Raw genomic sequence first — 25,130 nt, forward strand, 5'->3', positions numbered from 1 at the left:
AGACTCAAGGCTTTCATATTACCCACTGAATAACGCATATTAGAGTTTCCTCTGTTTCCTTTCAACTGGGTTTTGATATCGAGCCCTGCTTGCAAGTTCTGCTATTGAACTCGAAGCGAAGAAGCAATAAGAATCCTTCAGGGGCTCGCTTACAGAGGCAGCCACTGAAACAAGTCTCCTAAAGTACCCCGCTTCCGCCATTTGCCCTTTTCTCATCACATCTCAACTCTCACAACATTCAACCTCGTCTCAATATCAGCCTCAATATTGCCTCTGTCGAGTGATCCTTCGTCCTTATCCCATGTTTGCTGCATCTGTACAACCATCCAGTCATCCAGAAGCAAACAAAACATCCTCGAAAGCCTCGCAGAACTCATGCAAAGCTGTTTCAGCAATCCAACCGGCTTCAGTGCTCACCATATCCAGCCAATACTACAGCACTCTCCTATCGCACCACGGTCTGCCTATCACTAAGCATCACGATTCCAACTCGGTGTAGAACGCTGCCTTGGTCTGCATCAATCAGCTGACGGTCGAGCCAATGAGTCGCTACACGGTGGCGGACGCTGCTGCATAATCTCTGCAGGCAGACACCAGAAATGTGAGGCAAATTCCGTGAACATTGGTTCGCAACTGGTTTGGGGGCCAACGACCACCAATTAAAATGATATCGTGGACTCAGAACCATGCAGAGCTGGGGAAAGCTGCACGGAGCTACTGTAGGCTTCAGTGCTGATTGCCCCGCTCTGCAGCAGCCTTGTGTTGAGAAGTGCTGGCAATCTGGATGGACCTCGAAGCTGTTATATGGGAGGAGTTCCCAGATTTTCACTGCACACGACTTCCTCTCTTCTATTCCAGCAGAAGTTGAGGTAGAGTTACTTGTCTTGGACTCCAAAACTTACAATCAATGGCAAAGACTGTCCCATCGCTTCCCCACGCCGAAGACAACTCGGACAATTCAGATAGTGAGGCTGAGGAGACACCCAGCATCGTCACCATCATTCCCACCATCGTCGATATGACTCCTCCTCCACCCATCGCGGCCAGCCTAGTTGAGCCAGGCACGATCCCTGAGATCAAAGATGTCTACAAAGGCAAAGCGAGTTGTCCATGCTGCATCACATGGTCAGCCGAGCCTCAAAAGAAGATCACGACTCAAGCTGCCACCGACACGTCCGGCTACGCTATTCTCGCTCGTCAGACCGAGGGTCATGGTGACTTCGGCCGAGAGTTAAAACTCCATTCTATGGTTATCCAGAGCGAGTTGATCAAGGAAGTCCTCAACGTTGTCTTGAAAGGCTATCCCGGAATCACGACTGGTCTCGAGCACTTGACTGTCGAAGCTCCATTCGCAGCTTTCTATCACCGCTGGGCTGAGCTCACTGACGCCTATGAAGCCTCGACTGATACCACTAGAGAGCATTTGACGCTCCTCATCACTCTCCTCCATGTCGAGTTTGAGGGAATGCACAAGACGGTTGCTGATCTGCTCAAGAACAATGTCATCGAGTATAAGTACATCTGGGCCATTTTCCAACCGGGAGAGCATATAGTCACTGATATGCATGGTCAAGATACCGTTATGCTCTTGGAGTCAGGTCTTCCTTACGACGAGACGCAATACGGTGGTGGACACCGCGGGTGGGCATTGAGTGCCAAGCACATCGACTACAATGGCTCCATGACCGGATTTGGCACGACTAAGATCAAAGTCCAAGAGTTCAAGGGAACAATGGCTTTGAGTGAGTTGGAAGCCATTCCGCTGGACCAACATGAAGACAAGAAAGGAATGGTAACCAGATTGGTGGAGCGAGGAAGACAATTCGCTGCCCTGAGAACTGCTACTTTCCAAGAATACTCCGGACGAGCAGTCCTCAAAGAAGACAACAGCTGGGATGGCCACGATACACAGGTATGGAACCATCATCCCCCTTAAATTGCACCAGCTAACAAACCAGGTCAACGGCCGAGTAATGGTCGACCCATTCGCCTACTTCCAATTCAACCGCCACGACAACCTCGCCCTCCGCCCCCTCACAGCACCACCCCCCATGGTCGATACCACCATGTTCATCCCGCACCATGGGCCCCCACCCCCTCTTCCCCCGCCAGGCGGACCAAGAATGATGATCCACCATCACCGTCCACCACCACCTCCTCCTCCGTGCCGCTACGACGACGACGGGAACCCGATTTACGAGAAGAAGCAACGACCCGCTGACACCGAGCTCGCTGAGCTATCTGACGAGGATCTCTTGATCACTGTCCCTTTCGTGAGGGGATATTCATTTAAGAGCAAAGAATGGGGTATGTCCTCTCCTCCCCCCCCCCTCCCCCCCCCCCCCTTCTCCCCCCTATTCTTCTTTTACAATGGCTAACACCCCCCAGTCCACCTAAACATAACCAACCTCCGCCCCGTCCACTGGACCCTCGACCTCTTCAGCAACCTCGTCCTCCCGACCGAAGAAAAATCCCTCCTCCTCTCCCTCGCAAAATCGCACTCCCGCTCCACAACCCACTTCGACGACTTCGTGATCGGCAAAGGACGCGGCATGATCGTGCTCCTCGACGGTCCTCCCGGCGTCGGAAAGACCCTAACCGCGGAATCGGTCGCGGAGGAGATGCGGGCCCCGCTGTATACGATGAGTGCGGGCGAATTGGGCACCCAGGCGGATGCCGTGGAGGGGAAGCTGGGGGATATTTTGGAGATGGCGACGATGTGGAAGGCGGTTCTTTTGATTGATGAGGCGGATATCTTTTTGGAGCAGAGGGGGAGTGGGGAGTTGGAGAGGAATGAGTTGGTTGCTAGTACGTTTGTTTTGTCCCTTTCTTTTTCCTTTCTTCCTTCTCCCTTCCCTTTCCCTCTCCCTTCTCTCTTCAATATCTTCAAACTAACAGACAACAGTCTTCCTCCGCCACCTCGAATACTTCAAAGGCCTCATGATCCTCACCACCAACCGCATCGAAACCATGGACCTCGCCTTCGACTCGCGCGTCGACATCCGCTTGCACTACCCCGCCCTCGACGCCGCTGCCCGTCGACAGGTCTGGGTGAATTTTGTTGCGAAATTACCTCGAGCAGGGGGACAGGAAACTGTTTTCAGCGAACAGGAACTAGATGAACTAGCGAGGTTAGAGTTGAATGGGCGACAGATCAAGAGCGCGGTGAAGACGGCGCATTTGCTGGCTAGTGGGATGGAGGAGGGGACGCGGTTCGAGCATGTGAGGACTGTGTTGAGGATTACGAGGGGGGTTCTGGTTTGATTGAGTTGATAGAGGAGGGGGGTTGGATGGGATTGGAGGGGGGAGGAAATGGGGAGGAAGGTGTGCGAATGAATGAAGAATTTGAATACATCGATTAGTCAGTCAATCTGCTTGATGTGAAGTGATTTTCGTGTAACTTGTGCTTGGCTACATTAATATTCCCGGAACTTCATTTTATCTGGTTGTCAATTTTCACATTTTACTCGACTCCAGCGGCGAACGAAGCTTTAACTTGCATCACATTGACTCGTTACCTACTGATCGACTGACTACTTTGAGTAGGGTAAGGCAGTCTCGCTCCGATAAACCCATACAGTCCAAAAACCACCGTCCTACCCTGCCCGGCTAAAGCTGTACCTAGTAAACACTTCGTTTTCTAGGCCCGACGCACCCAGTAAATTATAGCTAAGCGTTCGGAACCTGGTGCCCCCTAAGCTGAGTTTCAAAACACCCTTTTTAGGCTATGGTGAGAGCCCCTAAGCGAATTATTCTAGGCCCTGCCCTGGTTATCCCCCAAGCTGCGGCTAGAATTACACTTCTCAAAAAGCTTACTAAGCGAAGGAACACCAAAATTCTCTCAAATGAAGCACGCTGTAAATTAGCGATTGATCGCTGAATTTTGGGGCATTGATCGCTAAATCTTAGGTTTGCCCGCCTGAAGCTTGATATCACAGTTTTTTGTTGGCTCGCTGAGCTCATGCACGGACCAGTGTAATTCTGGCCGCAGCTTTGGGGATAGCACATTCAGGTCGCGAGTTGCTGAAAATCTAGCGAAGATTGATTGATGCCTCAGGCCTACAGAAGTGTGTTTACCACAGGGCAGCTTAGGGAATAATTGAGGCCTGCCAAAATTAGCTACAGCGCACCACAGACACAGGCTGGAAAAGAGTATTTTGAAATACGCCTAGCTTAAGGGATCGTGAAATCTCTATCCTCACATATGAACTTCGAACATCTTATCATTGCGGATCTTCCTTTCTGGAACTTATCTTTGAACTACCAATTACCCGCTGAAATGCCCAGCAAATGCTTCGCGATGCCATGCCCGATCCGGGCTCTAATTTAAGGTATCCCACCATCTATGCACCATCCATCTATCATCTATACCCGTCTAAAACTCCCGCTAAACCCACAATCACCTCTTCCCCTTCCCCACAACCTCCGTCCTCGCCCTCCTCGGAGCACTCATAGTAGGCAACTCCCCCCTCTCCAAAGCACTATCCCTCGCCACCGCCTGCGGACTCACAATCCCCGTCCTAGGATCGATCCGTCCCCCACCACCATTACCACCAGTAACAGTCTCCCTCCTCTTCCTCTCTAGTTCACCCTCAACCTTCTCGCTCCACTCCGCAGAATTAGCTCCCGACGCCTCTGGAATATCCGGTAAATCATCTACGGTAAACTCCCTCGTTCCAGCTTCAAGGTCGTCGAGATCGGTGCCCTCGTCTGCGTTCCCTAGTTTACTCCTGTTTCTGCGGCCGAAGAAGCGGTTCCGGTGCGTTTTGTTGCTGCTGCTTCCGCTTAGGACTTTGCTCAGTTGGTTAGAGTCCCTGGAACCGGTGCGAACTGCTTCGGAGCCGTCGTCTTCGCTTGCGCGAGTGCGGGATGGGCCGGGGGATGGGGAGGTGGTTGTGATGGTTGGTGGGAGGATTGGTCTGCGGTCCTCGTATACATCGCCGAAATCAGCGCCGGAGGAAATGGCTGACATGCCGAGAGAGAAATCGACTCGTTTGCCCATGGCTGAGATAGATTCGCCTCGTTGTCGGTTGGCACTGGTTGAACTGCCGCGACTACGGAGGATAGAGGGATGATGACGTAGACTCTGTTGTGGGACAATTGGGTTTGGAGCCGTAGGGTCCATTGGAGCAGGATACCCGGCAGCTTCTCTCGCCAAAGAGCCCGATCGAGGACCAGGACCTTGATCATCTGAAGATGCAGGAGCTGGTGTATATTGAGGTGGATAAGCATCGTGAAGGTGCATAGGGAATTGTTGTGTGGCTCCAGCAAGACGCATACGTGGACCTTCCATTCCAGTCTCTTCCATAGTGACCATCATTGCGCAGATGAACTTGTTACGGCGTTGAAGACGTAGCAGTTCGTTTTGCCAATTGGACTTGTAGAAGAATACGACATTCAGGGTGATAGAATGAGCTTCATATATGGTTGTAAGTTCTGTCAAGATGTTCTTTTGATATTCGCGATTTTCGGAACCAACAAATTCGAGGAGGCGTTGACGGAGAGTGTCGATCTGGTCGAGTGTTGTGCCGAATTTGACAGTTACCGGGACAGCTTCTGCAAGACCACCAGAGCGACGTTGATTAAGAATGAAGAGCGTGTTAAGATAACTGTTTGGTGCTTGAACAACATGACCTTCCATTTTCTTAAACTCGGTATAGAGAAGAGAGATTTCTTTGACAAAGTAGTCGTCTCCTTTAAGTGCAGATCCAGTATTGCCGTAGATGGTAACGCGATCACCAACGTCAAATGGATGCTTAACGAAGACGAATATGACTGATTGGAGGAATTCTTGAGCTGTTGCTGAGAATAGCCAAGATAGTGCGAGAACTGTCGAACCTGCTGAAGTGAGAACACCCGATGCAGATGTTGAGATCAAGGAAATCAAAACCAAGATAGTGATGACGACGACGATGAACAGGAAAACGTCGTCTAACTTTGAAACCACGGAATCGAGATCCTTGAGAGAAGCAGTGATGGCTTTACGCTCACGACCAATCTCAACGCAAACTGATTCGAGTTCCTCCATCGAGATATCACCATTGAGATCCTTGTCGAACATGGTGAAGGCTGCAGTAGCTTCGTCATCATTATCGAAGGCTGGTCGCAAATCATCGGACAACACGGTCTCAGAATCGAGTTGCGCAAAAGTTCGATACAGACGTCGAGCCAAGACTTGAGAGCCATTGGTGCTGTTCAAAAGTTGCAGGATGCTATGAACCTCGTTAGCAATATCCCTAGCGATTATAAAAAACACTTACACTTGATGAGGATGGCTGCTACTTTTCACAGCTTGGCCTGTAAAATCCCCTGCAACCTTCCCTGCAACGTCACCAACCTTGTTGAAAACGTGACGAGCATTCTTCTGGGCTTTGTTGACATATGCCATGGGTGTCCTTGCTCCAGATGCTGGACCTGACTGGGGATGGACCTCAAATTCCGAGTCTTCCATCGCGATCTTTTCCTTGGAGTAAACGTACAGCTTGACCAAACTCTGGATCTGGAATTTGTTGACTTCGATGCGGTCTGCGTAGGTTCTCAGATGGAAGCTGATAGCAATGAGTTGAATAATGATCTTCTCGAAGAAGTTCAGACAAGCTCCCACGAAGATGGACACAATGACCTTGTTGGTAATCACTTCCCAAGGTCTCGTAGCTTTGCTACCATCTAAGTGATGATTCTTCATCGTTGGAAGGAACGAGATCTCGATCGCAAGCCACCAGAAGAACAACGTTGCAGGGACTTCTAATGCCTTGCCCAAGTCTCTCCATTTCTTGCTGTTGTTGGTAAAGAGACTTGAGACCAATCCCATGGGGTATGGGATCATCTTGGCAATAATCTTTGTATGTTAGCATTGTTCATCCATCCTACCAAAGCTTTGGCACTCACTCTTCCAAGCCATAATGTCAACCACACGATCTCCAGCCATATTCCAAACCAAAATAGCCTAACACCGCCAACGGTCGTCTGTTTGAACACCAAAAGCCCCAACAGGAGAGGTATGAGGAGTAGTAAGGTGAGTGGTGAGATGTAGAAGAAATACCGAACTAAGAAGCTCGAGTTATGAATTTTCTTAAACCACTTTGCCAATTTTGTCGTAGGGTGCGCTGGAGGTTGATAGATCTTGGTTTTTTCGTGTATAGGTGTCGTATCGATATCAAAATCATCCACAGGTTCCCCAGGATTCCTCGATCGAGATCTTCCCATCATCGACTTTGATCTGCCCATACTATCCTCGTTCGACTTCTCGGCGTTCGAGACGACTCGTTCGGCACGCAGCATTTCGAGGTCATCGTCTAGTCGTCTAGACTGCTCTTTTTGTTGTGTGATAGACATTGGTGATCTATCCCTCTCCTTCTCCAACTGATGTTGTCCTGACGCATAGCTAGTCGTAACTCGCAGATGGTTATGGTCGACTCCATCCTCTGCGAACTCTCCTTGCAATGTGCCATCTTCGTCTGATGATCTTCGCTCGTGGTTTTGGTTCGCAGGAGGGTCTGCAGCGAAGGCCGGGAAGGAGAATTGCTCTTTCTCTTGGATTGGCGTTGACATGTTAAGTTCGTCGTTTCGTTGAGAAAATATTTCGTAGTAAGTTACTGAAACAGATTGAAAGTCTACTTGGTAAATGCGGACAGTGAAGAAGTGCCGCACAGCAGACTGGTGACGAAAGAAACGAAGGTCTGCTTCCTGAAGCTTCAATGGATGAATTGACGTATGTTTGTGGAGCGGGAAAATCGAAGCTTTTAGGTTAATGTTCTAGTAAGCAAGATAATTGCTCCTTGGTATTCGTGTACTTGATGAAAGGTAACGAATGTGATGTCTATACAGACATATGATAGAGATGGGGGAAGAATGGAGAGAAGGTCGACGACGACGACAGCGGAGGAAGTGGAGATATGGAAGTCGAGTTAATCGCGATCGGACACGCAGACACGAGGAGCGACTTTCAGCTTGTACCCAGTGGGTGCTAGGACGGCGACTAAGGAAAAAGATCTGATATCGTTGGGTTCTTGCCTTCGTCTTTACCTGGTTCAGCGATAGTGTCCCTGCAGCAGCGTCCGGGACTAAAGCCAGTCACTCGCTCGAGTTTCCCAACGATGCGCCGCCCTGTAACTTAAAATACGCAATGGCATCCCAATTGAGAGCAGAGATGGATTTCGGTGTGTGTGATTCGTTGATCTGGGTTATTTTCGCACAGAAATGGATTTTCATGGTGGAGAGTGGTGGATAGTGGTGGGACCTGCCAAGAGACAAGATGCCGCCGCTTCTTCGCCTCTCTTTCACATGTTGTGGCTGTGGCTCTGAACGCCAACCCTAAGGTTACGTCATCGCCAATTCAGCGAACGAAATAATTAATTTTCACAACGCGCATTCGTCCCGATGCATTAAATTGTGCGACCGAGTCTAGATCACTTGTCCGGATAGAAGGAAAAACACAACTTTCACTTCCTCTCCAATTCTCTCCAGAGATTATTGCCACTTGGCTGAAATTTGAAGAAAGCATCTCTGAATTCTTGGCGTTTCAATGTCCCTTATCTTTCAGCCAAAAATAAACGTTTTCCTTATCATCAACGCCGTCCCGTCGCCTCCTGAAAAATGGTCTGCACCCCTGAAGTCTGAAATCTCAGACATCCCTACGTACCGTACGAAATGTCCTCGATAAGATCCCACCCGTCACCTCAACTCGAATTTCTTGTTCACCACCAATCGCTCCCTCTCGCGGTGGTGGATTCGCTGAACCCCAACTGCCCAATCCGAATATAAATGTGGTTCCTTGTTTCAGCGACTCCATAGCCCTCCCTCGCACATCAGGTCGAGAACGCGATGATCAGTTCGCGCCGCGTGGGGGATCGCGGTGGATGCGGTGGGTACAGTATTGATTTAGGCGTGTGGGAACTGCTTATGTGGACGACTATTGGCACGAAAGGCGGCTGAGAGAAAGTTGATCGTGCGATCAGTTGCAGCTCCAACTCGAGTCATTAGTGCTCAAATATGATCAAGATTTCTCGGTCAGACGATGTGGAATAGTTTCTAGATTCGTCATTTGTGTCTTTGTGTTGCATGCATTTCATGGTTTGGATTACTCGAGTAAGCGTTTCTCGACCGTTCTTTCTCCATTCACACTAAGCGTGCCACATGTCTTCGAGGATTTGTTTTCGCACTATTTACCTGGGCAGAAGGACAAAAGCAACGATGTTTTATTCATATTGCCGCATTGTACCTCCGTATACATTAATTATCAGATGCCGTCTATCGTTGATCATCACGGAAAGCCTGAGGCTGGTGTGGCTTGCTAAGGCACATGGATGAAGTACTCTCTGGCCAGCCTCATAGCCTCGCTGAGGCAATCTCGCGGTTCGCACGGCTGCCTAGATCTCATTGCACCTTAAAGTTCATGCGCAACCCCATCCTTCTATAATCGTCTTGAATTTATGCCAGCTGCTTGATGGACTCCACCGTGGCCTTCAAGGAGATGTCAGCCCGAGCAAAGTCCAAGGGTTTAGTTCGTTCCACAATCTCTGCAAAAACCAGTCGGTTGGTGAAGTTAGAGAAGGAGGGTTGCGCCATCTGCAATGTTATTGTTAGGCTGATCAAAGCACCCATCAGACATTCTGAACAGTACATGCTTGAGAACAACCAGGGACTTGCATCGATCAACGATTGTCACAAGCATTTGTCTCTATGTGATTCATTTGGCGAGGATTTTTGGGTGAAAAAGCCGTCAGGCAGGGTCATCATATGCAAAAACAAAGGGCAGATTGGCGTAGTTACAATTTATGAGAGTGGGAATATTTTCAACCACAACATCCTTCAAGTTGCAGGAGAACCACGCAGCACCATCACAATCCTTGATGCGAAATGGATTGGCCAACATCTCCCAAAGCAGTGGAAAGCAATTTGCGAAAAATCACATCGTCGCAGCGATCAAAGCAGTTGTCTTATCTCGCAAGCCAAAACATACTTGCAGCCCTCCAGTCCCCAGTACTTCGTGGATACTTGGCTGAGATGTCTTGCGCCAGCTTCTTCCGATATGAACTACATAACCCTAAGTTATGTTTGGGGACAAGTTCGGAATTTTACGACTACAAAGGCAACTCTTGCGAGGCTCCAGAAACCAGGCGCTTTCATTGATCCGAAAGTTCTCGAGAAGCTACCAAATACAATCAAAGACGCCATCAACCTGGTCGAATATCTTGGAGAAAGATATTTATGGATAGATGCACTATGCATTGTACAGGATGACGATGAGTGGAAGTATCAACAGATTGACAACATGGCCTCGATCTTTGCAAATTCCCATCTGACTATCATCGCAGAGGATGGAGACGATGCAAACTACGGCTTGAGAGGACTGCGGGGGATCTCCAAACCAAGGAATTTCGTTCAAAAGGTGCACAAGCTTACGTCACGCCTGCAAGTCGTCGCTGTTTCTTTGTTCGACGATAGACTACGCACACCGAGTCGTTGGGGGACAAGAGGATGGACATTCCAAGAAGACGTTTTCTCTACGCGACGATTGAGATTCCATAGAGACATGGTGCAATGGGAGTGTAACGGAAACTACTGGAGGGAAGAGAGAGACAAAGTCCATAAGAATGTGAGGCTCGGCAGTCCTAGATATCTATCCGAGATTTTTGTAACACCTTTCCCTTCTCTTTCAGGCTACGTAGACCTTATACAGGAATACGGGAAACGGGAGTTCACAAATCCAGAGGACGCATTATTCGCATTTTCTGGAATCACTACTGTCTTGAATCGCACATTTTCTGGTGGTTTTATTGCCGGGCTTCCATCCATGTTTCTGGATATAGCTCTGCTATGGCAGCCCACATTTACTATGCGACGGCGGACTACCATGATCAAGTCAGATATGCTTCCTTGTCTACCCAGCTGGTCTTGGGTCGGTTGGATAGGACCAACTTCTTCTCAGAGCTGGGATCCAGGCCAGTGCTATATCAAAAGGTCATCACAGCCACGAGTTAAAGGTAGCATGACATCCCATAGAGTCATACCAATCGTGCAGTGGAGTGTAAGTGAAACACTTCAATCGACCAAGAAACAAGTCTTCAGGCCTTGGGAAAAATACCAGTTCCATAATTGGGATGATTCCCAATCTATGCCGCAGGGTTGGACTAGGCACCAGTATCAATGTCGCGACTTGGTCTCTCAAGCGCCGCTCTACCTTCCTCCAAGATCAACCGGAAGTGTTCGTAACTATTTCAAGCACGAGAAGTTTCCGGACACGGAGTTTTGGCACCCTATTCCTCTCAATAACGATGTTAACGGATCAACCTGCCCTAACGCTCGATATCTGTCAGGGCGGACCCAAAGGGCATGGCTCTACAACGGCAGTGTTTTCCAACCCAAGTGGAATGACGGGCGAGTTCTACTAAATGATAGATTTGGCGACTGGGCTGGCATTCTAGGTCCAAACGACGAGAGTTCCAAGGAAATAACACTGGAAGTCAACCTAAAAATAGAATTAATAGCGATATCAAAAGGGCTCACGACTCCAAAACGCGATAATAATCTCGACTTCGAAGAATGGGTGATCAATGAGCAGCACAAGTCTCTGGAAATCTACAACTTCTATCATGTCATGTGGATCGGATGGGATAATGGCGTTGCGTACCGAAAAGCTCTGGGGCGCGTTCCCCAAGACATATGGGAACGGCAAGAGTTGGAATGGATAGATGTAACGATTGGATGACTCTGTTGAAGGGAACAAGTCATGGGCAACACTCCATGACCAACGATTTCCTAAGAATGGCAAAATGACGAGATGTCTGTCTCTGGGGCGAATGATCGCTATCCCGAGTCCGTAATCATCTATCCAACGCATTCAGACAATCTGCTGGGATTTTATTTCTATCGCCTGCCTGTAGCCCTTGTTTTCAATTTGTGTCAAGGATATGTATTGCTTTGCTTTGCTTGCTTGTGCACGAGTCTGTTTCTGGTTCTGCTCGATACTCTACACTGGTTTTGGTTTCAGAGGTATTATGGTTTGTGCTTGTGAAGCAGGATGGTCACTTGACCTTTGTCGTTCCGTCCTCAGTAGAAGTGTCTTCTCCTCGGTTTCTTAGCATGTGCAATGAAGTACTCGGATGCAAGCGCACTGGAATGTAAGAATTATCTTTTTGAAGTTCATAGAAGAAGATACCTTAGAGAAACCCGTACTTGCATTGTCATCTTGTCACATGCGAGAGAGTTGCATCTGTCCGAGAGATTCTCTGTAAAATTATTTCTCAAAGCTATGGCTACCTGATTAAACTTGCAAGTTGTGGGATAGAAACCTTATTTCATCTAGTTCGAACGATGTTATTGGGCAACAACACGACGGCACTGGTGGGATTCAACCACGTGAGGCATCAACTGCTATTCTAATCTGCATCCATCATTGAGATTGGTTCTTGGCCACTTGGCATTTATATGAAGGATGACCCGATGACATACCGTCGACGAGTCGATATCATTACTAGTCTTGTTCTACACATAACCAAGCCGATGTCTCAGTTCAGCCTTATTGAAATACTTCGCCAAACACTATTTTTACCTGACTCTGACCCAACCACATCAAAGTCCACCTATGCGGTTTCTCCCAAATCAAAATCTCCAGCCTAACTCCTTCGTGTTTCAAGTTGCGCCTCATCTTACAGCCCCTCCACACATCACGTGTCTCGTAACGTATGCCAACAATCGCGACTCATTCGACGAATCCATTTCCAACAATTGCAACGAGTCACATTGTCTTCTTGAACCGACCGCAATCCAACAATCTCGGAGCTCCGATGCCAGTCGCCGCATTTGCCAGATATAGTAAGCTTGAGTTCCACGTGGAGTAAAAGTTTGCTTGCAAGATTCCAAAAGAATCTTACCCCAGACGTAGATCATTACACAAATCTCTCCAGTAAACGAAACTCCTCTTCTCATTTCCACCTGTAGCGTTTAACGAGAGATCTCCACCCAGGATACAAACCTCTTCGCCATATAGTTAGCCTATCCGAACCATCCAACCGGTCCTACAAACCGGCAAACAAAAGTAATGTTCAGCACAACTGCCAGCGCATTATTATGTTCCACGCGTCAAGCAAATCCCACATCACATCACCCTTCCGCAGCCCGAATGTTCATTTGCCTGTTCCACCCTCGCCAAGCCCTGTGCTTACCCGCGGCCGCTGCCCGCCAACCCGGGATTTTCAATCTATATGGCAGTTCTCAGCCCCCTCAGCTGCTGGTGGTTGCAACGTGCATGCTGCGTTGCTGACCACCGCATGCCGACCAGTGGGGCAAATTTCCGTTCTGCTTTCTCAGCCTCGTTGTCATAAAGGGAGGAAAGTCCCCGAGAAAACTTTATGGTTAACTTAGTTTTTCATTCTTAATCTTCCCCAGATTTTTGGGCTGTCTTCGTTAAAAGTTCTTTCTGAGCGTTTTGCTCTACGGTCAAGCAACGGCAAAGATGGCGGCGCTGCTTCACCTCTTTATAGCGCTCCTGGTGCTGATGGTCGATTCCGCGATGGAGTTGGCGTTCATAAGCAGCATTGTGGGCTATCTCCATCGATCAGGCGCGAATCAATATCCCTTCACCGCAGCCGACGGAACGACTATCTTCATGAACGCCAAACCGGCGCATCTTCTAGTCAACGAGGGGCACACCAGCAACGGCGCCGCGGGGACGGCGTTGGTAGGGGTCTGTTTTGGGGGCTTTTTGGTCCTCTGGTGGATGCGACGCCGAGAGAGGAGGGTGTGTTGTTCTTTTCTTTTAAGAGAGAGCAGTGTTGATGAGTGAACAGAATATCACTCGCCCATCAACGATCTTCCTCGCTTACACGGTACTAACAATCCTCTCGTTCCTCCTCACTCTCTCGGCGCTGGCATACACCTTCGTCGTCGTGCACCAGACCAGCGGCCAAAGCATCGCCCAGCCCATCGCGGCGCAGTTCCAGGGTCACGGATACCCGTTGGATAACTGGGCGCCGGGCACCTGGACGAAGGCTTTGTTGGCGCTGGATTTGCAGCATCAGGTTGATAGGAATTATTTGAATCATTGGTTGAGGGTGATGGAGGGGTATCAGTGGAATCTTATTCCGTTGTTTATTATCGGGTTGGTGGTTATGGTGTTGACTGTTAGGGTGGCGGTGGGGGAGAGGAGGAGGGTTGGGAAAGGGGCTCAGTGAGGAGGTTGATGGGAGGAATTTGTTTCGTTTTTGAGAGCGTGTTTGTTTTGTCACTGCGTACAGCGTTGAATTTCACCTAATTTTAAGCTCGGTGGCTACTCCTTGTTGTGAGTTAGTCACTCATGACGTGAGTGGAGCATCTGTTCCAAAAGTCTTAAGGCTAAATCAAGCAAGACGAAAGTCTCAATCCCAAACAATTCAATCTTAATGTCTACATCATTCCTCCATTCTTCAAAGACTGTAGCAACTCGGCTCGCTAAAAAAGGGGCCCGCCTTCAACTTGATGGGCTTGATGTACTTGTATAGCTAAGATCTGCACGGACTAGCTTCGTCTTTTGCCGATCATCCAGTCCATTCAGCCTCTATCAACCACAACCTAGATTGTGGAGCAATTTTCGCTGAGAGGAACTTGTATCTAGGATCAGCTTTCTCAAATAAACCTTCCCAATCACTTGATTCTCTTTCTCGTCCACTCATACAAGCTAGCATCTATGCACCGTTAGCGAGAATACAAGTTCTGTACGTCCAACTTACGATGGCATCTAGACCTCTAAAAACTCAGTTAGCAAGACAGCATCTCATTCCAGAAGTTGGACAAGACATACCTCGCAGCCCTCTCATTCCTCCACCTCACCTTCCCAGGCTCCGACAAACACTCATCATTAATCAAAATCCTCGCTCCCTTCTTCTTCAGCGCCGGTACCGCCGCCCTCAGAACCTCAACCGCCTTCTCATCATACAGATTATGAAACACAAACCGATACAAATAAACATCCGCTCCCACCACCGGCTGCGGCGTAAAATAATCATGCACCATCCACCTAATATTCGCACCCGGATACTCCACCTTCATATCCTGAATATCCTGCACCACCATCTCCAACTCCGGGAACGCCTTCGAGATCGCCGCGCTCGCGAACCCGTTTGCTCCGCCAACCTACTTCCGTTAACTCCTTTTCCTCTCTCACTCAATCAACAAACCCCCCCCCCACCTCCCCCCCAAAAAATAAACAAACTCACATCAACAACAACCCCCTTCCCAATCCTACCCCACGCATACCCCTCCACCAAACTCCCAACCTCATACCCCTCCCCCTCACTAAAAAACCGCATCGCCCTTCCAAACCCCACCATCCTCCCCTCATCCTTCGCCACCTCCTCATAAACGCTCGTCTCGCCCCCCCTCCCCAGCGCAAGACTATACCCGCCCTCCCGCGGATCCGTCGACTCAGGCCACCTCTCCAGCGCGTCGAGCGTGTGCGCTATACTCTTCAGCGCCGTCTCGGTGTGCAGGTCTACGAAGGCGGCTAGGCCGTCGTTTGTTACTAGTAGGCGGGAGGTCGGGGAGTGGGATATTTCTCCGCTGGGGAGCTCGAGGAAGAGTCGGCTGGTCATGGCGTGCCGGAGGATGCGTTTTAGGAGGGGCGAGGAGATGCCGGTTTTGGAAGAGAGCTCGTGGTAGGTGATCTCGCCATCGAGGGGCACGTGTGAGGCGAGTTTCCAGCGGGATATGGCGGCGAGGGGCAGGACGTGGATTGCCTGTAAGGGGGGGGGGGGGGGGGGGGGGGGGGAAAGAGAGGGGGAAAGGAGAGAGGGACGGACCGACCAGGCGAGTTCGCGGAGGTGAGCGGTGTCGCCGATGAGGGCGGCGTTTAGTTCGGGGAGGAGGTCTATGAGGTCGAGGCGTGCTTGTTGGTCGGAGGAGGTGGAGGGGAGGAGGGAGGACGGGGTGGCGAGGGCGGAGCGGACGGAGGCTAGGAGGGTGGTGAGGGTGCTTGTTGACATTTTAGAGGCGTAACTGCTAATGTAGTTCGAGTAGTCGCCGTTTGAAATTATTTTGAGAGAATGGCAGTGGAAAATGAGTCTGGATGTGTGAAGATAAGGTGGTGTGGGCAGTGCAGCGGAGGAGAGCCACTTTTGGATTTATCCGCTGTGAGGCGCATGTATGGCTCTGAAAGAGGCAATGGACGAAACTTTTGAATTTGGGGTCGATAATCATTCGGCTTTGAATTTGGTAACGAATGCGGTGTCGCATTTCCTGGAGGTGGAGTGATATTATTGTATTTTCGATGACTTAAGTCCCTGCTGCAGCATTTACAGACATTCTTTCTTCCAAACTAGAGTCGAACCTCGACCATCAAATGCCAACTCCCCACATCCAAATTTAACTCCAGAGCCTGATCCGAAAAAATCATAGAAATAACAATTACGCAATTGCTCCCGCCACAGGCATTCAAAATATCCCTTCATCTATCATTCCGTCTGCCCTACCGGTATTCATGAACCCCTGGGCCTAACTCAGACAGATGTGGGGTAACCCTGTTCTGATCCATCTCCGCAACATATTCCGGCCTCGACTTGTTCTGATTCTCGAGACTATGATCTTCAACATGCGATGGGCTCGTTTGAGAGATTGACTTCCACTTCCTTCTTCGGAGAAACCATAATCCAGCAATTGCGAGAAGCGAAAGAGCCAGCAAGCCAGCAATGACAGCAGGAGCGACAACAGCAGCTGATGTCCCTGGTGACGGTGATGTCGAATTGGAAGGCGAGGATGTCGGAGTCTGCGTGATGGTAGTCAACAAGGTGACCTGCGCAGTATTCGTTGACGTCGACGTAGAAGAAGGTAGAAGAGTTATCCAAGACGGTAGTGAAGTCGCATTGTAGACGTTGATATAACCTTGTCCTCCACAGGTCTGCGTCGAGTCTCCAGAGCATTCCTCATTGCAACCAGCTTCGTTGGCGATTCCAGGACTTCGAGGAAAACTCGAACCGCAAAAGCATTGCCCTGCGTCTTCGACGCCGATAAGGGGGTAGAATCGAGCACCGCTTATTGTGCTACAGTAGCCTGCGCATACTGATACTGTCATGGAAGAAGAGGTATAAATCGCTCCATCTAGTAGGCGTATCGCTTGATTGTCAGCGTAACATCCAACGTAGACGTATCCTGAGGGAGCTGAAGTGGCAACCATGTTTCTTTGGTAAAGGAGACAAGTGCTAAGACGTATAGTACAGGGTGCAAAGCGTAAGAAGCTGGGGACAAAGCTGCTGAGAAAGCTGTGGGCGGTCGTTGGACTACAAATACCATGTGAGAGAAAGTCTTCAGCCCCCTTTCCGATTTGATGGCGTCTGCAGAGTGAGACAATGTCTCTGCTATTTCAATCTTCCCGCAAAACAGCGAATCCTAGTTTCAGCCCACATGCGGAACGGGACGCAAAAATCCTTCTGGATTCCTTGTTTGCTCAGAGCGATGTTGATATGACATGTTCAAATTCCAGTATTGAGTGATCTCACTCGATATATGAATGTATGATTAGGTGCTCTTGTTGAAGATTGCCATCGCAAAGTTGCACAGAAGGTCTCGAGGGTAGTTGCAATGCCATAACAACAAGGCTCTGCCACAGAAAAACAGTCCTCGATATAGACGAGGCTCTAGAATACTCCTAGATTGTGACAAATCAATAGCCCAATCTCACCCGGCCACATTGCCAAGCAAAAGCAAATAATGGGGGTGGCTTTTGGAGATGTGGTGCATCGATCATGATTCTGCCTTGAATGACTTTATGTGGCATTTTGTAAAGCTTGTTATGATTATCTTGCAAGCTGTACACACATAGATATGATCTGTAAAACTCCATTTGTACGAAGCTTCTATGCTGAGGCTGGAAAAGGAATTGCAAACGAGGCTCGGCTCGGTAGAGCTGGCTTGTTTGGAACGGGATTAGGCGAGATAACTCTGCCCGAGCTGTCACGATATGGCCTTTTCTTTGCAGGATTTAACTTATAAGATCATTAGCTGAGTTATAATTACCATTGATGAATAAGTTTGCCATATCATTACAAACGCTCTTGAAATCAGGGATAGGTCATGTGATTGTGATCATATGGTTATTTCTTCTATTTTCACCTACACAGGCGCCTATCGCCCTGTGCGGGTAGTTCTTTCTATTCCGAGCCAGTCTTGAAGACTTTGGAGAGTTCAAGAATCATAGAAACCTAGAATTGCCATGTTCATTACCAACGTTGTTTGCTGCACCACAACCCAGATGAAGACTAGCGTCTTTACTCCGCAAATGGATGTCTCGGCAATCTCCACCGGGTGAAACTTTCTCCAGGTCCACCAATTCTCCAACCTCACGACACAACGTCTCAATACTGGCACGCTGAAAAGATGCATCTAAGCATCCGAGTGAAGTTCAGATGAGAACTCTCACATTGACCCTGGCATGAACTCGACGCAAATGGAAGGTGGGACTCCAAGGAAGAGGAAGTACAAGCCTAGAGCTTCTCTTGCCTGCGAAACTTGTCGGGTCAAGAAGTCTAAATGTGACCAAGGATATCCGTGTCAGGTCTGCAAAGGCATGCATCTGATCTTCCATAATGTCTTCAGGTCCGTGCTGATCTCTAATCTTTCAGACCGCGAAATCCCTTGTGTTTACGGTGCCAAGAGGGCAAAGCCTGGGACAATAGCCCCTTCAAATACAGAGAGACTGTCTATTTTGAGTGATGTGGCTACCATTCGAGGTAGCAATGACCAGGCTCCAACCCAGCTTGGAATCCAAAGTTCTGGGATTTACTCAACCGCGGGCATCCATCATTCAAGCATCGAGGGTCAAGACAACGTCGCGCGATACAATGAAGAAGAAATCAACACGGTTGCAGCTGTCAATCACCAAACTAGTGGCACTGAGTTCTATGGACATTCTTCGAACGTTGTTCTTGTCAAACAACTTCTGCAGCATTCTCGCAACCAACATTCGAGACAACAAGCTGCCAAATCTCAATCTCTAGAGGCTTTGTCTCCGTTTAGCACGATTTCTCTAGAAATTATGAGTTCTAGCACCACTGGACCATCTAAGGTTGCGACTTCGTCTGAGACTAGACAAGATGGTGTACAGTCAAAGACTCCCGTTTCTGTTGTTGATCTATTCTGCGACGAGAGCTCTGAACTTCCAGATCCGCGCCCAGCATCTCCAGTGACCGTCGCTGGTAGGGCTCAAAAGCTTCCACCCAGATATCCGGCTTCGTCAGCGAGAAGGATGTGTGGGGAACTCCAGCCCTCAAACGACTATCTAGAAGTCAGATGCACTTCCTGGCCCTGTATAATGCAGTTCTAGCGCTTGGATCACTCACTGCACCCCTCGATGCTCTGCGAAAGGAACGGGAAGAACTTGAAATTCGGACAGAAGAGGATCGAAAAAGGGGCCCAAAATTTGTGCCATCGTCGATCCGTTTATCCAAGCTCTATGTTCAACGAGCTCGACGACTGTTAGGCGACACTTTCGAAGTCTGCTCCTTAGAAGGGGTGCAGACTCTATTATTGTTATCTATCTATTCTCAACATGCTCTGAAAATACATGCCAGCTTTATGTATAGTGGCATGGCAACGAGGACCGCTATTGCTATCGGATTACCTGCCATGGCCAGTACTTGTAAGGATGATGTGGCGTCCAGGACTTGGTCGTGCATATACATCCAGGACATCAAAGTTTCATGCTCGTCTGGACGATCTATCGTACTGCCCTCTTTTGCTGCTCCTGTTGATGCAACTTTTAAAGCCAGCTTGCACATTTCAAATGTTGAAGAATCTCAAGACTCCATCATTCCTGCCCAACTTGGTCTTTACGATGTTCTCCGAGCAGCATCCACGGACCTCTACCACTCGTCACGTGATCTGACACTGGAAGAGAGAGCAGATGTTGCTTCACAGTTGGAAAGGAAGCTAGATTTGTGGGTAGCAAATCTTCCGAGTTGGCTGAGGCCAGATAGTGTCTCGTTCGACGAGTCAGAATCTGCAAGCCGGCAAAAGCTGACCTTGCATATCCGTGAGATCTCCTTCACTGTGGTACATCATCTTGCTTACACACGCAGGATTTCTCCAGACCAAGATGTTCATTTATCGCCCATTCTTAGCGGGATCGACAAATCCATTATTATCCCATCAACAAACCGTTACTTGTCTGGCAGCTGCGCACGCCTCCATTGACCTAATATTTTCGGCATTCACGCATCGAATATACTTCCGAACTTGGTGGTACAACGCCACTCACATATTTTATGCCACTATTATCATCATATACATTATTCTTATGCACGATGGTCAAGACATCGTATCAACTGCAAGCCTGAGTATGGAAGAACTATCTTCAGATATCCAGAAATCTCTCAAAATGCTTCGAGCAATGGATTCGATGCCGGTAATTGTTCGCTATGCGGACTTGATAGAACAGGTGTTGAAAGCTTCTAGCAATGAGGGCGAAACAGTCTCGGACGATAATCAAGAGTCTGGTGGGGTTGCGGACCTACAAAATGCCACCACTCACTGGAATCGAAATACTGAAAACAATAATGATGAGAGTCAAGGAGAATCTCATCTTGTGGCAAACCCCTCACTCGACAATTTGGCATTCCTCGCACACGAAGTTCGAGGTCTGGAGAGAGACGATCTTCTATTGAGCCTGATGGATCCGAGTTTACTTGACGATCTCACGATGGAGAATTATGGAGACATGTCTTCCAACTTCGCAGCAGATGACACCGGAATCGATTACTACGCAAGTTCGAACTTCGCAAGTGGACAGGTCAATGATTCGAGATCATGGCATGAGGAATAGCCAACCTGATCATCACCATGAAACACATGCAATACGCTAGAGTCTTCTATCGGCTTCTTTCAACTCTGAGTCCACATGCATACTACTCAGACACAAATTCATATGGACGCCGATACTCATCGGTCTCTGTTTCTACGGTGCAACGTTCTAGATATGTCGAAATACAATGCAGATCTTCAAATGTCCATCTTTAGAGGACAACTGATGATTCCCATCTCTGGCATCCTAGCATATTCTAATGGTCCACATACAGCAAAACCCTTCGTCCGTCTCAGAATCGTTCTCAATGCTATCTGAATCATACTACGCAAATGACTTTCGTCAGAAAGACTCAGTGGTACTTCCTCGGACTATGGCTCACATACATTCGTGCTAATGGCATTCCTGCGCATCGGTGTCTGCCCCTTCCGAACCCCAAATGGGACGTCAAGTTCTCTCGGTTCAGGATAAACTTATCGGGCTCCGGAAATATGGATGGATCTCGATTAGCCGCGGTGTAAGACAGGGTGATGGGTTCGCCTGCATGTATGTCACGTCCATGGATTGTCACTCCAGTGGAAGGTGTTCTGCAGAAACCTCGATATGGCGTGTAAAGGCGGATAAACTCCTCTGTGGCAGCTGGAACCAGGCTTAGGTCTGACCGAAGCTGGGACTGTAAATCTTGGTCCTTGGACAAGTGATTGCAGATCGCCCCAATCAGAAGAGGAGGTGCAACCATTCCAACGACGAGAGATTGTCCAAGAGCTCCACTAGGTGGTATTAGTATTCTCTTGAAATTGGGCAAAAGTCCTCACATCAAATGCACCTCGTCCAACGGATTGCCGTCGGGGTCTCTCTCGAGCAATAACGATGATGCGGGGTCATCTTCAGGACACCTCGGATTCTCCCGCCGTTGCGCAAGAAGTTCTTTGGCCATATCATACATCTTCATCGAGTGTGCCGTTGTCTTTTCCCCGTCCTGCTCTCGCCATGCTTTGATCCAGCCTGCCGCAGTAGCTGCCAAAGTGGAAGTAGAGCCTTCATCGAGGTTCAACCACTCTGTTTCCACCCACGCTGGAAACTTCGCTCCGAATTTCATACAGACGTCTCCTCCTCCAGCATCGAGCATTGGCGCTAGCTCCATGTCTGCACGTTTCTCGAGGATACCTTTTAATCGCTTTAATCTTGCAGGTTTCAGAGTACGATCCAGCGCTGTGCGATATGGTGTATGCCTTGGAGCGTCGAAATTTAATGGTGGACGTCGAATGCCTCTAGGGTCGCTAGGAACAACGGCCTTGACTGATGAGATATATGTCGCGCTATCAGATGCACATTTCTTGACATCTTCATATCGCGTCAGGAGCCAGTATCCATTGTATTCATTGGTGTATGCTACTGGACATGTCGCTCGAAGAGTGTCATACTCGGCGTAGATATGGTTTGGATCGTTGGATATCAAAGGGTTGAAATCGCTTTTCCGTTCCACCTCTTCAACAAGAATTGAACCCATTTTCGTCTTTAGAATCTATTTCATTTCTGTGAGTGAGGATATCTGCAATGACTTCAAAAGAAGTTCGAATTAGAAGCAACTGCGAATTTTCTGGCCAACGTAAAATAGACTCCCAGCTAGCCGCGTAACAAGAATCCTCAGTGCCTTCTAGACACTATCTTACCATATCATCTACCAAGCCGTGCTTGATGCTTTTTGCTTGCAAAGCAGTGGGACACGGCAAACACGACATGGCTGGGAGTCGTTCCGACATCCGCTCATCCGCCCTTCCGTCCTCCCTATCTTCCGAGTATCCCTGCCCTGCACCCCACATAGTACACACAAAGCAAATATTCCTGGGGTGAAGTCTGCGTTCAGTTGAATCCAGACTTGTCTTTGGCCTCGATTCCACGAACCAAATCCCCGTGGGGAAGCAGCACGCGTCCCGCACTCGAATAGTGGGGTAAGATCCAAGACAATTCTTTATGCATATCAAGGCTCTGTCTCATCTACTTCTCAAAAGATCTTCACATCTAGTCGCTACTCACATATTTTCATCTCTTCTTGGCATTCATGTGTACACTTTACTTCACTTCATAATAATAACTCCGGGATGCTGAATGATTCGACAATGGCATCACGAACGAGTCTCGAGAAACCTTTAGGTGACATTGAGCTTGTTGAAGATGCACCACAGCCGAGTATGAGACAATTCTATGCACCGCAATCCATTGAAGAACAAGCACTCGACAGGTCAATCAATCTCAAACTGGATTGCATCATCCTGCCCGTTCTTGCTCTCAACTTTATGGTCAGTATTCTACCTGTGAGAAATTGTTCAGGATTGAGCCCCTGCAGTTGTGTGGCATCGACAAGACAAACATCGGAAATGCTGCTACGACAAGTATGTCAATTGCCCCTCAATTCATCACATCAGATTGACATGTCTCTTAGCTTTCGCCAAAGATGCTCATCTCAAACCAAACGATATCTCAAACGCAGTATCTCTTGTGAGTCAACCTGTGATCATCCCACCAATCTCACTAAGAATTCATAAAAGCTCTCTGTAACCTTCGTCACTCTCCAACCACTCTCGACAATCATCGGTCGCCGCATCGGAGTCAAGTACTGGATCTCCATCATGATGCTCGCTTGGGGAAGTATCTGTATGGGACATGCTGGGATTAAAAATAGTGGTACTCTCATTGCGTTGAGGTTGTTGCTTGGTGTGGCTGAGGCGGGGTTTGTACCTAGTGTCTTTGTAAGTGTTCATGTGTTACCGAGGAGATGCTAGAATACTGATCCTTTGAATAGTTCTACCTCTCCACGTGGTACCCGAAATACCATCTCGCATTTCGACTTGGGCTGTTTGCTGGAATGTATTCCATTGCTGGAGCTTTTTCGGGACTTATTGCTGTTAGTGAGGATCATTCATTTCCAAGATACAGAAAGACTGATGTTATCTATTAGTATGGCGTCTTCCAGATCAAACACTCTAAGTTCAAAGGATGGCAATTGCTCGTAAGTTTATGATCATCCTGTTCAGAGGTAGTCGTTCTAACATCCTCTACACAGTTCTTGATTGAAGGCGGTTGTACTCTTGGCATGGCAATACTTTCGTTCTTCATGCTTCCAGCCAATCAAAAGTCCGCTTGGTGTAAGCTTTGCAATCGTACACTCTCACCCATTTGCCACTAATAATTTGCTTTCCAGTTTTATCAAAAGCCGAACGAGCACATGCCATTCATCGGATGGATGTCGATGTGATGAAAGTCTATGAGGTAGATGCCGAAGGCAACCAGATCAAAGCAACTCGAATGGTCAGCATGCGCGATATCAAAGATGTCGTCCTCGACTGGAAGAAGTTGTTGACTGTCGTGTTCAACATCCTTGCTACCCTGCCAGTCAGCGCTTTTGGGACTTTCCTTCCCCTTGTTGTCAAGGGTATGGGCTACTCCGGAGTGAAAGCAAATTTAATGAGCGTGTCACCTTTCGTGGTGTGAGTACCGTTCATTTCTTTTCTTGTGCGCGATTCTACAGCGAGCTGACAAATACCAGTGGAGCGTTCGGACTCTTCGCTTTCGTCTACTCGTCCGATCATTTTCACGAACGCTCGCTCCATACCATCTGTTCCATGTTCCTCGCCCTAATCGGGCTAATCGTGATGTTCACCTCTACCGACCCCTCCCTCCGCTACGGATTCACCCATATCTGCCTCGCAGGTGCTTTCTCAGCCGGTCCCTCATCGTCACCTGGCTCGCGAATAACACGCTTCTCCTCGGTCCCAGAAGTGTTATCATTGGTATCAATGGATATAGTAACATCGCAGGGGTTATTGCAGGACAATTATTTAAAGCGGAATATGCGCCGAGTTATGGGTACCCGTTGAAGGTTACGATGATTTTGATGGCGGTGGGGATGTTGGGGTTTGCGGGTGTGAGGGGGGCTTATATGTGGGAGAATGCGAGGAGGAAGGAGAGGATTGCGACTTGGAGTGAGGAGGAGGTTAGGGCTGAGGAGAGGGGTGAGAATGGAAGAAGGGGCGATCAGAGGTGGACTTTTGTTTATAGCTATTGAGGTTGAGTTTGTCCCTACATGTTCATGACAAATGTCCTTTCTCTCTCTCAAGACCTCAAAATCAAAGCGCAAATTTTCTGTTAAATTAAGCACAGAACTCTTTTCAGCAATTCAATAAAGCACTCAGGTGTCTTTGATTGTAGAGATTAAAGATTTGCAAGAGTTTTCGTTTGACCTCTTTACTTCCTCTCTGAAAGCTCGGCTTGCATCAAGACTCTATCGCTGATAGCAGTCTTAATTGTAGAAAGAAGAAAGCAGCTGGATGATCGTGGTGCTTCTGTGTTGTAAGCCCATGCC

General features: G+C 48.5%; 9 protein-coding genes across 9 annotated transcripts; 5 read left to right on the top strand and 4 right to left on the bottom strand.

The window, feature by feature from the left end:
- Positions 1–907: 907 nt before the first annotated feature.
- On the top strand, positions 908–3,264 carry LY89DRAFT_739508 (P-loop containing nucleoside triphosphate hydrolase protein; the record flags this gene model as incomplete). The annotated part of the gene is made up of 4 exons (XM_018220469.1): positions 908–1,912; positions 1,959–2,307; positions 2,389–2,808; positions 2,906–3,264. The coding sequence occupies 4 exons, from the start codon at positions 908–910 to the stop codon at positions 3,262–3,264; spliced, it is 2,133 nt and encodes a 710-aa protein (XP_018065667.1).
- A 901-nt stretch (positions 3,265–4,165) lies between these two features.
- On the bottom strand, positions 4,166–8,023 carry LY89DRAFT_689191 (uncharacterized protein). Its single transcript, XM_018215860.1, has 3 exons — positions 6,889–8,023; positions 6,261–6,838; positions 4,166–6,212 (listed from the first exon to the last, which is right to left on the bottom strand). The coding sequence occupies exons 1-3, from the start codon at positions 7,549–7,551 to the stop codon at positions 4,400–4,402; spliced, it is 3,054 nt and encodes a 1,017-aa protein (XP_018065668.1). The 5' UTR covers positions 7,552–8,023; the 3' UTR covers positions 4,166–4,399.
- Positions 8,024–9,622: 1,599 nt separating this feature from the next.
- LY89DRAFT_595081 (HET-domain-containing protein) lies at positions 9,623–11,710 on the top strand (the record flags this gene model as incomplete). Its single annotated transcript, XM_018209840.1, has 1 exon — positions 9,623–11,710. The coding sequence occupies one exon, from the start codon at positions 9,623–9,625 to the stop codon at positions 11,708–11,710; it is 2,088 nt and encodes a 695-aa protein (XP_018065669.1).
- A 1,531-nt stretch (positions 11,711–13,241) lies between these two features.
- On the top strand, positions 13,242–14,482 carry LY89DRAFT_242384 (uncharacterized protein). The gene is made up of 3 exons (XM_018206120.1): positions 13,242–13,741; positions 13,791–14,101; positions 14,179–14,482. Exons 1-3 carry the CDS (start codon positions 13,457–13,459, stop codon positions 14,252–14,254), a joined length of 672 nt encoding a protein of 223 aa, XP_018065670.1. The 5' UTR covers positions 13,242–13,456; the 3' UTR covers positions 14,255–14,482.
- On the bottom strand, positions 14,313–16,017 carry LY89DRAFT_655112 (S-adenosyl-L-methionine-dependent methyltransferase). The gene is made up of 5 exons (XM_018212330.1): positions 15,777–16,017; positions 15,195–15,713; positions 14,780–15,111; positions 14,709–14,724; positions 14,313–14,663 (listed from the first exon to the last, which is right to left on the bottom strand). Exons 1-5 carry the CDS (start codon positions 15,957–15,959, stop codon positions 14,517–14,519), a joined length of 1,197 nt encoding a protein of 398 aa, XP_018065671.1. The 5' UTR covers positions 15,960–16,017; the 3' UTR covers positions 14,313–14,516.
- Positions 16,018–16,276: 259 nt separating this feature from the next.
- LY89DRAFT_786930 (WSC-domain-containing protein) lies at positions 16,277–17,146 on the bottom strand (the record flags this gene model as incomplete). The annotated part of the gene is made up of 1 exon (XM_018223029.1): positions 16,277–17,146. One exon carries the CDS (start codon positions 17,144–17,146, stop codon positions 16,442–16,444), a length of 705 nt encoding a protein of 234 aa, XP_018065672.1. The 3' UTR covers positions 16,277–16,441.
- Positions 17,147–19,111: 1,965 nt separating this feature from the next.
- On the top strand, positions 19,112–20,997 carry LY89DRAFT_242402 (uncharacterized protein). The gene is made up of 2 exons (XM_018206121.1): positions 19,112–19,999; positions 20,046–20,997. The coding sequence occupies exons 1-2, from the start codon at positions 19,258–19,260 to the stop codon at positions 20,786–20,788; spliced, it is 1,485 nt and encodes a 494-aa protein (XP_018065673.1). The 5' UTR covers positions 19,112–19,257; the 3' UTR covers positions 20,789–20,997.
- LY89DRAFT_759244 (putative cytochrome P450) lies at positions 20,747–22,277 on the bottom strand (the record flags this gene model as incomplete). The annotated part of the gene is made up of 3 exons (XM_018221459.1): positions 20,747–21,091; positions 21,154–21,537; positions 21,583–22,277. The coding sequence occupies 3 exons, from the start codon at positions 22,275–22,277 to the stop codon at positions 20,965–20,967; spliced, it is 1,206 nt and encodes a 401-aa protein (XP_018065674.1). The 3' UTR covers positions 20,747–20,964.
- Positions 22,278–22,645: 368 nt separating this feature from the next.
- Positions 22,646–24,900, top strand: LY89DRAFT_689199 (MFS general substrate transporter). Its single transcript, XM_018215861.1, has 9 exons — positions 22,646–23,067; positions 23,115–23,160; positions 23,211–23,266; positions 23,317–23,517; positions 23,571–23,672; positions 23,727–23,777; positions 23,832–23,913; positions 23,970–24,255; positions 24,315–24,900. The coding sequence occupies exons 1-9, from the start codon at positions 22,888–22,890 to the stop codon at positions 24,643–24,645; spliced, it is 1,335 nt and encodes a 444-aa protein (XP_018065675.1). The 5' UTR covers positions 22,646–22,887; the 3' UTR covers positions 24,646–24,900.
- The last annotated feature ends 230 nt before the right edge of the window (positions 24,901–25,130 follow it).

Source organism: Mollisia scopiformis, assembly GCF_001500285.1.
Source record: "Mollisia scopiformis unplaced genomic scaffold LY89scaffold_24, whole genome shotgun sequence".
Lineage (NCBI taxonomy): Eukaryota > Fungi > Ascomycota > Leotiomycetes > Helotiales > Mollisiaceae > Mollisia > Mollisia scopiformis.

Coding starts and splice junctions, on each gene's coding strand:
- LY89DRAFT_689199 (XM_018215861.1), top strand. CDS start 22,888: ATGGCATCACGAACGAGTCTCGAGAAACCTTTAGGTGACATTGAGCTT. Junction 23,267..23,316: donor TCTCAAACGCAGTATCTCTT/GTGAGTCAACCT, acceptor AATTCATAAAAG/CTCTCTGTAACCTTCGTCAC. Junction 23,914..23,969: donor CAATCAAAAGTCCGCTTGGT/GTAAGCTTTGCA, acceptor TTTGCTTTCCAG/TTTTATCAAAAGCCGAACGA.
- LY89DRAFT_689191 (XM_018215860.1), bottom strand. CDS start 7,551: ATGTCAACGCCAATCCAAGAGAAAGAGCAATTCTCCTTCCCGGCCTTC. Junction 6,839..6,888: donor TGACATTATGGCTTGGAAGA/GTGAGTGCCAAA, acceptor TAACATACAAAG/ATTATTGCCAAGATGATCCC. Junction 6,213..6,260: donor AGCAGCCATCCTCATCAAGT/GTAAGTGTTTTT, acceptor CGAGGTTCATAG/CATCCTGCAACTTTTGAACA.
- LY89DRAFT_242384 (XM_018206120.1), top strand. CDS start 13,457: ATGGCGGCGCTGCTTCACCTCTTTATAGCGCTCCTGGTGCTGATGGTC. Junction 13,742..13,790: donor TGCGACGCCGAGAGAGGAGG/GTGTGTTGTTCT, acceptor ATGAGTGAACAG/AATATCACTCGCCCATCAAC. Junction 14,102..14,178: donor ATTCCGTTGTTTATTATCGG/GTTGGTGGTTAT, acceptor CTCAGTGAGGAG/GTTGATGGGAGGAATTTGTT.
- LY89DRAFT_242402 (XM_018206121.1), top strand. CDS start 19,258: ATGCACTTCCTGGCCCTGTATAATGCAGTTCTAGCGCTTGGATCACTC. Junction 20,000..20,045: donor AAAGCTGACCTTGCATATCC/GTGAGATCTCCT, acceptor TTACACACGCAG/GATTTCTCCAGACCAAGATG.
- LY89DRAFT_655112 (XM_018212330.1), bottom strand. CDS start 15,959: ATGTCAACAAGCACCCTCACCACCCTCCTAGCCTCCGTCCGCTCCGCC. Junction 15,714..15,776: donor TCCGCGAACTCGCCTGGTCG/GTCCGTCCCTCT, acceptor CCCCCCTTACAG/GCAATCCACGTCCTGCCCCT. Junction 15,112..15,194: donor GGAAGGGGGTTGTTGTTGAT/GTGAGTTTGTTT, acceptor TAACGGAAGTAG/GTTGGCGGAGCAAACGGGTT.